Source organism: Trachinotus anak, unplaced genomic scaffold, assembly GCF_046630095.1.
Source record: "Trachinotus anak isolate AG129_WGS33_773 ecotype Australia unplaced genomic scaffold, CSIRO_AGI_Tana_v1 ptg000025l, whole genome shotgun sequence".
Classification (NCBI taxonomy): Eukaryota; Metazoa; Chordata; class Actinopteri; order Carangiformes; family Carangidae; genus Trachinotus; species Trachinotus anak.
Window position 1 is genome coordinate 11,247,736 of NW_027273876.1, and position 12,456 is coordinate 11,260,191.

The 12,456-nt window shown below is 40.2% G+C and overlaps 1 protein-coding gene across 1 annotated transcript; it reads right to left on the reverse strand.

Moving 5' to 3' along the window:
* Positions 1–240: 240 nt before the first annotated feature.
* Positions 241–12,256, reverse strand: slc4a1b (solute carrier family 4 member 1b (Diego blood group)). The gene is made up of 18 exons (XM_071463198.1): positions 12,146–12,256; positions 9,582–9,628; positions 7,652–7,832; positions 7,207–7,342; positions 6,577–6,649; positions 6,031–6,073; positions 5,693–5,877; positions 4,566–4,776; positions 4,278–4,481; positions 4,048–4,196; positions 3,676–3,870; positions 3,296–3,544; positions 3,088–3,177; positions 2,839–3,005; positions 2,487–2,728; positions 2,116–2,285; positions 1,326–1,499; positions 241–1,185 (listed from the first exon to the last, which is right to left on the reverse strand). Exons 3-18 carry the CDS (start codon positions 7,806–7,808, stop codon positions 1,105–1,107), a joined length of 2,526 nt encoding a protein of 841 aa, XP_071319299.1. The 5' UTR covers positions 7,809–7,832; positions 9,582–9,628; positions 12,146–12,256; the 3' UTR covers positions 241–1,104.
* Between the last annotated feature and the right edge of the window lie 200 nt (positions 12,257–12,456).

The window sequence follows — 12,456 nt, forward strand, 5'->3', positions numbered from 1 at the left end:
TGACACATTGGACTATGTTTTTTTTTTTTGTTTTGTGCTGTTTTTTTTTCCAGAATAACCAGGACTATTTGAAAATGAATTATTATTTAATCTGAACAGTTGCATGCCTGATTTATTTAGCTTGTAACACAATACATTTTATCAGGATACGGAAGTTGTCAAATATGATTGATCATCATACAACAGTAACTAATCAGTGACATGACAGGAACGAAATGAAATAAAGAAAAACAACAAGGGTTTACTTTAGTTGAGTTTTAATCAATCAAATTATGTCATTAACAAGTCTGACATAATGGGGTTAAAGGTCAGCCTGCTAAAGCTAACCAAATGTTAATGAAAGTAATGTAATGGCTCTTTTGGGAGGTAGTTTTTATTATATATAGAGAGATTCCAAGAAAACGGCAACATTGCACACAATATAAATTTGAACAACACACAAAAATTCAACATTTTTTCTCTCTCCATGTATTGCCATGTTGTCCTTTAGCTCTCCAGCATTACCAGTTTGATCACTCCTGCTTAATACACTTTGCTTGCATAATTGCCTTTTGAATCATATATTGTTTAATTCAGAATTTGGATATGACTCACCTCAAGCAAGTGAATACAATGATAAGGCATATGTCACAACAGTACATTCAGTGCGTGATTGCCTAGAAAAACATACCCTTTTGGCTTTTAAAACTACAATACCTCACACTCAGCATTCAGTCTGTCCATTTTGAGTGCTGGCATGATTGAAGATTTTATGTGTAGGTGTCTTACCTCATGCCTTTATGTATTTCTTTTTTGTGAAAACATGTCAGTTATATGAATATTTCCAACTTCAGTAGTATATAAGGCACAATCTATTAAAAACAACACAACATAATGCAAAGAATTTACCTGAGTGACCATTGAAAACGCTTCAGGAATGTTTGACCAAGACACTTTCATACAAGATATTAATGTTGTCCATATTGATGATAGCTGCATTTTTCATTAAAAAAAATAAAACAAAACATGTTTGTGCTCATGGATGAAACATTAATTTGAGCAATATATAAAATAAATATATTTTTGTTAAAATACAAGATTTATGGCAGCAGTCATGGAAGACATCTACAATGGCATTTGAGATTCACAGTATACATCCTTCCCCGGCTCCTCCTCAAATGTCACTTTAGCATCGTCTGCATCCAACTAAAACACAACAGGCACAGAGGAATAGGAACATTATTACACACACACATTCCACATAACCTGTCAGACTCATCACTAAGAGTACTACATAAGTTTGAATTCCTGTATTGAAGGTATTGAGATAACAAGAAACAACTTACACATTTAATTTCCAGTTCAGTGAACAGACGCCCAGTCATAAACATGCGTAGCGGGATGGTGAGGATGAGAATGAAGGGCAGTGCAAGAGATACTGGGCTGGACTTCACAATCCAGAGAAGTGCAAGGCACACTATCTGGATGGCTGTGAACAAGTGCATTCGCCCTGTGCTCACCTGTGTCCAAGATAAACATTAGTTACACAAACAGAACTGTAGAGATGGATCTGTTTTCCATGCAAGCAGCACAACTGTGGGAATGGTAACGTCCATCTGTTGGCTGGTCCACCATTTTGGTCCAAACTGATGAATCCTGATTCTGTTTACTTAATAAGGTTTTCTCTAGTGTCACCATGAGGTTCACATTTATTGTTTTCAGTTAAATGTCTTAACAACTTGGGACAACTTGTCATACACACATTCATGTTCCCCTGAGGATGAATTGTAAAAACTGATAATTGTGATAACTGTTTCATTCATTTTTTATGTTTTTAGTGACGTTCCCATCAGCCTCAGCTGTTCACTTTGTGTTGTGCTAACTAGTAAATGCTAGCATCCTAGCATGCTAAGACTAAAGTATATTGGTGAATATTATAATTGCTGAACACAGTATGTTAGCATTGTCATCATGAGGATGTTAGCATGCTAACATTAGCATTTTGCTTCAAGCAGCACTGTATCAAAATATAGCCTAACTGAGCTGCTCACATGGCTATAGACCCCTAGTGTTGTTCTTGTTTGCCTGCTAAGAAATTTAGGGACTCTAGTCATTGTATTATCTTCAGACTCTTACTCTGGTGGCGTAGGGTTCATCAGGGTGGTATTTCTTAGGGATGAGCAGAAGCAGTATACGATCCCACAGCTGGATGCCATTTAGCGACGTGACCCCCATGTAGAGGAAGATCCCAAACAAGGCCGACATTGGGATCATCTTTAGGATCGGCTCCATCAGAATAGAGAGACCTTGATACAAATAACATTCAGATAAAGGGATAAAGGTTAGTCTACTGTCTTTTAATCAAGAGTGATGAAAATCTGATATGCTCCATTAGATGGTATTCTCAGACTGTAAGTAGCTTTACATTGCAAAATGATGAACCTACAGAAGTGTACACAAGTGATTACAGAACAGACACAAAGACTGGATGATTAGACAGCACCTACCGACCAGCAAAGCCACCAGAATGCCACTGATCCTCTGCTCCATCACTTTCTCTATCACAGGTTTTGGTCCTTTGCTCATGACAGTAAGGGCATTGGCATGGGTGACAGATCGCACTGTGGCAGCACTGAGCCATGGCACACCAAATATCGCACTGAGTCCTCCCATACCAACTAAAACCAGCAAGTCAAAGTGGAACCCAGAGCCTTTGACCATCTTCCTCTCAGGTTTACTAATGATCAGACTGTTGACAGATACAACATTCAAAACAAACTTTGGTAGGAGGCAGGAAATGTCACATTTTCTGAGGTTGTATTCAATGCAGGACTTTGCTGTAGAGATGTAGTGACTCACGTTGTGATCTGAGACTCCAGAAAGATGAGAATGAAGACGAGCAAGGCTGGCACACAGCACGCAAACATCACCCACACAGGGAAAGGCTTGTGCTCTCCGAAGGGGTTGATAAGCCAGCCTCTTTTGGCTGGGTTGGACACCATCAGACCTTTTGGAACCACTAGTTTCTGTGCAGAAAAAAACACTAGTTACTATTGTGCACGTATTCATGTGCATGTATGAGCTAAAAGCTAAAAAACATGGTCCAACCTGAGTGTAGGTGTCGTCAATGTTGTAGTCTACAACAATCATGAGGAAAATGGCAATAGGGACACCAAAGTCACCAATCAAACGTCGCACCTGGCGAGCACAGATCAGGAACATTACAATTTAAAAAAACAATTTTACCACAGCTGGAAAAAAAAAATCTGTAGAATACACAACAGATTTTAGAAACACACAATTACAGCCAACTCACCTTTCCAGGAAGAAATGTTCCATTCTTAAACTGGCGCAGGAAATAGGCAATGAAGAAACAGCCTAACATGAGGCACATGGAGAGTAGAGCGGTGTTGGGGTAAGGTGGCTTGATAGTGTTCACAAGAACAGTCGTATTGCCTGTAGCGTTGTCATAGATGATGGTCTCGACCACCTTTGGGTGCCAGGGATTTTCCACAGTTGCATTCAGATGATCGTAATTCAGAATCAGAGGATGTGATTTAAAGGTCTAGAGAGAGGCCAAAGGAGAATAGATGAAGGAAGATTATAATTTGGCCATGAGCACTAAATTCACAAATTGAACTGTCTCTGATTTCATTTGGGCAAATGAAATGTGTGAAATGGACGAAGATGGTTTACCCTCCCCAGCTTGGCAAAGGTTTCATAGATGAAGATGAGGGAGATGAGGATGGAGAAGATTTCCTGGGTGAAGCGTGAGATGAAGCGCACCAGGAAGCTGCCCTCAAAGGCCACAATGATCACAACAATGATGACTAGCCACACTCCCACCCATACTCTTCCAACAATATATTCAATTTCCTGGGACCTGCAGAACTGAGTGAAGCAAACTGGGGATGAGTCGATGATGACCACCAAATTTGTCGTCATATGCATGATGACAGTTTACAAATTTAGTATGCATCACAAAAATATAACAGTGGGATCAGAAGAGACTATTAAAAAACTCCTTAGTTTACATAGATGTCGATTGAAGTCAGTATTATAACTTACAGCAAAGAAGGCCTCCTCAAACACTAACAGGGGACCAGAGAAACCAATAACGAGGACAGGCTGAGCAGCAACAAAGCAGAAGATAATCCCCTGGATGCTGGTGGAGATGAGGAGCTCCGGGACGCCCATCATATTGTCCACCTTATCAGCTGAAGTAGCAGAGAAATATAATTATAAGGTCTACTGCTAAGAACAGCAATACCGTGTCACATACAAATATAAACACACACCCAGCAGCCCTCCAAAGGTGATGGCAGGAGACAGGGCGGCAAAGTAGATGAAGATGACCGCAGCAAGGACCTGGGCGTTGAGAGCATCTGTGAAGTCACTCTTGTAGTACTGGTAGCGTCTCTTTATGTCTCGAATCATCCCACCAAATGGTCGCCCTGTACGGGCCAGCGGGTCTTCAGCAGGAGGCCCGGTAGCAATGGAGACTGAGGGAAAACAGTCCTGGTAAATAATTGTTTTACTACCCACTTCTTATATTGTTGTTATGAGTGCACACTGATAGGACCCACCCCTACGAGGTTTGGATTCCAGGCGGAGAGCAGGATCAGAGGACTGGAACCTGTCCTGCAGTAGTTTCTTCTGAAAGCTGATGATGGAGCTGAGCATAGCCTCGCTCTGGATCTCGGTGGGTGGGATGACGATGCTGCAGTCCATGAAGTCGGCCATGGTGTCCGTCAGCTCTCGGGCGCTCTTTGCCTGCATTGCTGTCTGATTGAACACCTGCGATAGAGAGAGGGGAGCTGGATGAGAAGACTGCAGGTTGTGGCGTTAAAGAGATTTTCAAATGGAGTGCACACCTATTTTATACTGTCAATAACTATAGTGTAGAACAGCAGTCCATTTCCACATTCTTAATATTTCCATTTTCTGCACATTTTCTGTTTGGAGTGATGTTTTTCTGTTTCTGTTGTCAGACAATGGAACAAGTTTCCATAATCACAACGTCATCTGACAAAATCCCCACATACATAAATTAAAGACAAACACTATATGGTGTGATTATGGCTAAATTCATTTGTAAAATGATCTCTCAGAGAGAACGTTAGAAGCAACAGAATGTCTTTCTTATTATGTCTACACACTGTTGCTCTGCCTGTCTGTCTGTATGGAAAGTAGCAAGTCCAGCAAAAAGTTGGATCAGGTGCTTCTTTGAAAAAAAAGTCTCTAAATCTGGCAACAAATGTGCTAAGTTGGCATCACTACAGGCTGTAAACCAATAGAAACTGTTTGTACCAACTGATTTTGAAAAAGCAACGGTGAGTGTGGGATGTCCAACACTCGGCTGGCTGACCAATGGTGTAACTTGATCACTCAACTATATCAAGCAGTCAGTCAGTCAGTCACTGACATTCACAGACAGTCACTATTTGATGAAGAAACATGCAAACATGTTTTTCACATGTAAGCCTGTAAAGTAGTCCTAAAATATACATGACTCTTGAATTTTGAGAATGAATAACTAGACTTTGATGCTTGAACACAGACATGAAAAATGTCCTTTTTAAATTTTGATGGACTTTGACTATTCTGCTCATTAAAAGTCATCATATCGTTAAGCAGTTATGTGTTTTGTTAATATGTCTCTGGTCACACATTATAGCCTAAGTTTGTACAGCAAAAATGTCAGCTGACTCACTCTGTCAGCCATTAGTGCTGCCATAGCACGGCCAGTCTCATGGTAGTCCATGTCGGTCTTGCTGGGGCCAACCAGAGCAAAGATGAAGCGTACAGGCACCGGAGCCTCCAAGGCAGAGTCAAGCACCACTGCCTCCTTCAGACGCACAAACACAACTGTAGGCTTCTCCAGAAAGTCCAAGGCTCCTGGTTCAAAGGGAAATGTTATGAACAACACATATAAATAGGTTCAAATGTAAATGTTATGAACAACACATATAAATAGGTTCAAATGTGCATGCAAACACATGTATACATATACTCCAAACCTTAAATGAAAAAAGGCAAACAGTGACTCACCTACTAGCACCATGGAGACCTCAACACGGTCAGATTCATCCCTCTAGAATGAACAAACCAAGTGAGCAAACATCACACTTTCCAACCCTCGTCTTAATGCTATATTTTTTAAAAATGACATTTTTAAAGTGGAGCTTGATTTGATGACCTGTTCTCAAAAATGGTGGCAGATCATCTATTTAAATGTGTACTTTCCCCTCAGAGAAACCTACATTCTGAGCAAATACTTACCTATGCATAATGTTTGCAAACATGTTAAGACTTGTGTCACAGACCTCAAAATGAATATACAATCCACTCCAGAAATTTAAAAGGTCAATTAATCCAAACAGCTAAAGTAATAGTAATATCAGCGCACAAAAAAAAAAAAAAAAAAAAATCCAAAACCAGGATCCTGTGAATCCTTCACTCCTCTGAATGACTTTGTAAATGGTCAGATGCCAGGAGTTGCTTTCACCTTTAAAGTCTATCATCTCACCATTGTCATGTTATCAGATTATGTTATCAGCAATAGTACATTCAGATGCAATCAATGTAAGAACTTGCCCGTTCCTTGACTGAGAACCTCTGCAGGTCCACCCCACCAGTCAGAGCTTGGCTTTCTGGGTCATCTGATTGGCTGCAGGGAGAAAGCCACACATGTCATTGGCTGTTTGTGCAGCCTGAAGAATCAATGGCTGTGGCAAACTTTGTCTAAATGTTTTCATCTATAGTACATTTTCCCAGAATGTCGGAAAATAACACAACATAAGGATTTTTCTAACTTTATTTAAAACTACCCACTTAAAAATCTTTCGAGAAGGCACAAACAGCAGCATGAAACAAAACAGATACTTCATATAAGCTGAAACTAGTGAATGCTTTGTGAACTTATTGAACAAAATCTTTGTAACACAGCGGACATTTTAGAGTGAGCTGATCTTAGCAAGCACCAGGTAACTGCAGTACACATTGGTCACCTTTAATAAAGGCTGAAGTAGACAGGGTGGTTTGGTGGTTACAGACCATGATTACAGGTTTGATCTCCACAATAGCTACGTGCTCTGTTCAACTTTCTCTGAGCACTACTGAAATGTCCCCCCTCGCATTTGCAGCTTTGCATAACAGTGTCAGCTAAATGCCTAAATGTAGGTCATTTGTGTTTGAGTCACTGTTGTGTGATGTCTTGGAGGATACCTGCGGTTTTTAAGCAGAGCCTTCAGCACTCCTTCCCGGTCTCCAGGCCTGATCTCCTTCTTGTTAACCATCTCGTTGACCATCTTCTCAGCGATGGTGGCCATGGTCTGCTCCCCACAGTCAAAAATGGTCACACCTTGACAAAGGAAGATGTTGGAAGAGGATCAGGGATGGTCATAAAGAGGGGAGCAGTGTGGTTGGGGTTTTTAGGTGGGTTTCAGGGAAAATCACAGCCAGATAGAAGTGCTGAGAGTGCCAGAACATGCTGCATTTTAAAGGTTTAATCTTGGCTCTCCCATGGTGTCATACTGTCAGGGAAAACTTAGGGAAGCAGGCATTATCTCAGGAGTTAGTATCTAGACAACAATGATACTACAACCAGAGGAAACTATGATGCTATTTTTCAAAACTCATGCTCATGTTTTCGTTGATTTTCCTCACTGACCTGTGTTCATGGTGCGTCGGAGCTGGATGAGGCTCTTGAAGGTGAGGTAGGAGATGTGCGAGGACGCCCACACCCCGGCCTGGGGGTCGAAGCTTTCCTCGTAGCCCGCCCATCGGCCCGTCTCCTGCCAGTAGGTCTCCTGCTTCTGGTCATTCATTAGCTCCTTCAGCTGCACGTACCTCTGAGGGCACAGACAGACAAAGAGGTAAAGAGCGGCTGATGTGGACATGAACATTGGACACAGGCACAAACATGCTTGTGTCCGTGACACAGAGAGTGAAAATTTTGGTTGGGACAGGTGTATGAATTAAGGTTGCACCTCCCACAAGTACAGCTTTCGCATGTGGTGAACAACTGTGGTTTCAATGGCCACTTCCTACTTGTCAGTGTATGTCACTGTGAGGAAAGCATGGGAGCTGATATTTGAATACTGTGTCTCCCTCTAACCTGAGGAAAAATGTAAATCTCAAGTACAAAAAGTTTGTATATTTACTAAATTTTAGCTGTTTCTAGTATATTTTTTTTTAGGATAGATTAATTTTATTTCAAGTCTGTCTTGAAACAACACACGTGGCCAAGGTTTTTTTTTGGCTGCTTTAATTGTTTCTCGTGTTGCACCAAAATTGTTTTTAGTACCAAATTCAGTTTTTTTCTTATTGTTTCTCCACCACAACTCAACAAAGATCCACTATCCAGAGAAACAAAAAGGGAATTTACAATCAAAAAGATTTAAAGTTTGGTAGATACCCACCTGATTCAACTCAGAGTGTTGAATATTATCTTCATCTGAACTTTAGAGCTCATTTTCAGTGACTATACAGGCATATGAGTGTTGAAAGTCGTCATAAATAAAGTGACTATTTTTACTCCTACTATTGATGTATTTTTTATGATCAAACTCTTTATTGTTAATGTAAGGGAGAGGATGCACCACAATAGTCACAAAAGTGATACAACTTGGGGTTCAGCAAAGTCCTTATAGGCTATTTATGATATATATCCTTAAATTATTGTAATATATCTTATAATATCTCTGGGTTTAAAACAAGTAGCTAGCTACCGCTCGATTAACAAAAGGAAACATACATTTGAAAAAAGGAATTTAACTGCTGAGAAGGCCTAAATAATTTTTTTTTTTTTTTTTTTTCGTGATGTGTTTAGAAGTAGTTTGCAGTTTGCACATTTATCCTTTGTGGGCTGGGGCAAATGACATCGGGTGTGTACAAACAATACAGTGGTAGAGAACTGAAAATGAAATTTACGAAATTGGTCCAACACGATGTAAGTATTGTATTCTGGTTTTTGATTGGCTAGGGAGGACGTGTTTTGGCCAATAACAGATTATCATTAAAAAAATTAAGTATATATATATATATATATATATATATATATATATATATATATATATATATATATATATATATATATATATATATGTAAAAGATGCTGCAGCCTCCTCTGTTTGAACAAACCTCACTGAACATTCCTGAGCTCGTTACACGAAGCTATAAGGGTCAACTCCAGCATGCCTCATCATCTCTCTGTGCATCAGATAAAATCATGTTCATGCTTCACTACTTTACAAAAACACTGATGATATTTTGGGTGTTGTTTTCCACAACAGTAACCTGTAGTATTACATGAAGCTACTGTCACTTATACCATCTTCTCGGCAGCATCAATGTGCATATGGAACCTGCTAATGTGGAGAGGTGATGTGCAGGTGACACTTTGTCTATAGGTAAACATGGAGGTTGTCCTGGTCTAACAACCAGCAGACTCCAGGCTCTGGGTCACTGCTAGTTTCCGGTGTGGACATGACTGATTGCTTGTCCTGGACATGTTTGGACTGTCAATACATGTCGTGTGCCTGAAGTGTGTATGTGTGTTTGTGTGTGTGTGTGTGTGTGTGTGTGTGTGTGCCCCTTACCTGACACTCTGCACTGGGGTTGGCGTTGTTGTTGATGTTCCAGGCAGCTGGAGAACAGACACAATGGTCTCAGTTAAAAACCACTCAATTTTTCCAATACCACAGTGAATCATTTTAATTGACAATATGTTCCCCATTTTACCTCCGAGTTTTAAAGTGTGAATAAAATTTGTGTTTGGGTGGATTTCAGCAATCCAGAGATAATGAGGTTCAATGAGGTTCAAAGAATGAATGGAATGAAAGAGTGAATGGATTTTTAAATTTCCTATACACACATTTATTGTTTGGGAAACATGGATTCAGGTTGTAGTTGGTGGAGGACTTCAGTTGTATGTGTCCATTTTATCTCAGATTGGACCAGAGGACTGAAGTTTTCTGTCAAAACAGATTGATTTATTTCCAAAACACAGCTGAGCACAAGGGTGGAAGAGTCAGATTAGACTGACTAGATGCTGTCCGTACTCCATGCGTGTGTGTGTGTATGTGTGTGTGTGTGTGTGTGTGTGTGTACATAGCAATATATGTGTAACTTTTATCAGTTTTGTTTTGCATGAACATATATTTATGCATCTAACACACTAACAAAGAGTACACATGTCTAGATGTTTCAAGAGTGTATGTATTGGCTATTTTTATTGTCATCAATATGCATGTGGTTTCCTTGAAAACACAACAGTATATGCAAAATTGCATTTGCTTTCACCTTGCATAATTTGTGTTTTTCTTAACCCTACTGCTGGTGGGAATAAAACAGAAATTTTGTGAATTTTTGCCTTTGAACATTGCACAAAAAAAACATTGAAAAACTGATTATGTGATTACAAGGCATTAAGAATGTTCAGAGCAGCCCTCTCACTGATGAATTATTTTATGTGTCACCTACTGTACACCGAATAAAACTGTAATATTCATTGGAGCCAACTAAATCAGACTCATGCAGGTTGTGACATCAAGGGCAACTGTTCACATTTTTTTTATTGATTATTTTACTATATTTTATCTACAAGGAAAAAAAGAACAATGTCAGCCCAGTCTGCAACCAGTGTCATGGAAGACAGGCTGTGATGCTACCTGCAAGGGAAGGCTGATCTGCAGCTGAGCACAGTGGACAGCCACTCGCCTCTGGACCTCTGCAAGTTTTATAATGGACTGATATTTTACATGGTAATAATCTTCTCCAACCTTTTCCTACCACAGGTGATGTCAATGGACAGATACCAGACTATATACTAGTATGTAATGTACACATGAGTGACCCACATGAGGACAGTGCGGAGGACACCAAAAGAAGAAGATCAAGGAATGACAGACTGCTCTGGGTCAAACCTTCATGTACATGATTGAAACTGCCTGTAAGACATTATTTTATCCCAGCAGAAGGCTTGCTGTAGATGAATGTATGATGCCTTGCAAAGGACACACTGGCATGATGAAGAACATGACGGACAAAGCAACCAAAAAGTGGGGTTTCAAGTTGTTTGTGCCTGCAGACGCCAGCAGTGGGTACACTATGGATGTAGGCACGTGCAAAGAACAATTCACCCACAAGCTGGGGACTCTCTTTTGAGTCAGTCATGTCACTGACTGACTGAGGATATTTGCAGTCTGGACACTGCACAGCTGTGCAGAGTGATACACAGAAGACCCCTGCAAAAGCAGCCAGTGGTGTTCAGGTGCCAGTTCCTGGGGCTGAGCTCACCAGTGACTGCAGGATGAAGGTTACTGCAGGCTACAAGACCTGTGCTTATTGCAGGATTTGCAAAGCAAATAAAAAACCCCTTGGAAGTGCAAAGCATGGGATGTCTATGTTTTTGTGTATGACTTAGTATTATTTCAGTAATTAAACGTGATTCCACTTTCCATTCATCTAAATTTAATCGCTGTATGTTTGGATTTGAACACAGGATTGTCATTAAACTGTAAAAAGGCCTTTACTGCCCCCCTTGTTTAACCAGCACCTTTGTTTACAAGTTTCAGAGCTCAAAAGTCATTGCTAGAAATGTTTCTAATGTGTATTTTCTTGTTTTTTCTTTTTTTTTAACATTATCTCAGCACCCTTGAAAAAAGATTTTTGAAAAGCTTATTACAGTTGATATAAACAAAAAATAGATCAATGACATTAATACTGCTCTGAGATTATTGGTGCTGAGGTTGTGCTGAATATAAACATATGCATGTGGCACTTTGGGATCAATGTGAGATATATAAAAATGTCAAGGCATGTCTGACTACCTCAGAAGTGGCTGACAGGCCTCGGACTGCACAGGCCAATCACTATAACACAAGTCAGACCTTCTTTTAACTCTCATCAGTACATTTGAGCAGCACAATCCTCAGTGCCTCCTTTCTTATGAACTGTTAGAAAAAACTGTAGTTTCGGCCTAATTAGAGTAAAACTATGCAGAAAATCTTGCATTAAGCTATGAAAATTATTCCGCTGCAGCACTGACCATGAAGTGTGCAATTTCCCAGAAGTGTTCCGTTCCCATGCAACAAAGTTACAGCTTTACTTGTATCATTGCACAAATACCGCTCATAGCTGCAGCAGAAAAGGTGACACTTACCTCCTGCAGGTACTCGCCAAAGCCGACAGCAGTGACAAGTGACTGACCCCAGGATGGCAAAAAAGCGTGACTTTATAAACACCACCTCTTTAAAGCTGCCTGTGTGTGTGCTGCCTGATAATGGGTGGGACTAATACATGCACACACACACACATGTGGACACACACACACACACACACACACACACACACTTTAATTCTCTCTGAAACACACAACCAACAGAGTGATATGTTCTGGTCTCACCCATAATATTGATAGTAAATACAGCGACATGGTATGTGCAGGAAGCCAGTCGCACTGTGTCATTATGC

What these genes read in the sequence shown, in the direction of transcription:
- slc4a1b (XM_071463198.1), bottom strand. Translation starts at nt 7,808, where the DNA reads ATGAATGACCAGAAGCAGGAGACCTACTGGCAGGAGACGGGCCGATGG. An exon ending in TTGACGACACCTACACTCAG is followed by an intron (nt 3,006 to 3,087) that starts GTTGGACCATGT and finishes TTTTCTGCACAG; the next exon opens with AAACTAGTGGTTCCAAAAGG. An exon ending in TCTGGTGGCTTTGCTGGTCG is followed by an intron (nt 2,286 to 2,486) that starts GTAGGTGCTGTC and finishes ATTTGTATCAAG; the next exon opens with GTCTCTCTATTCTGATGGAG.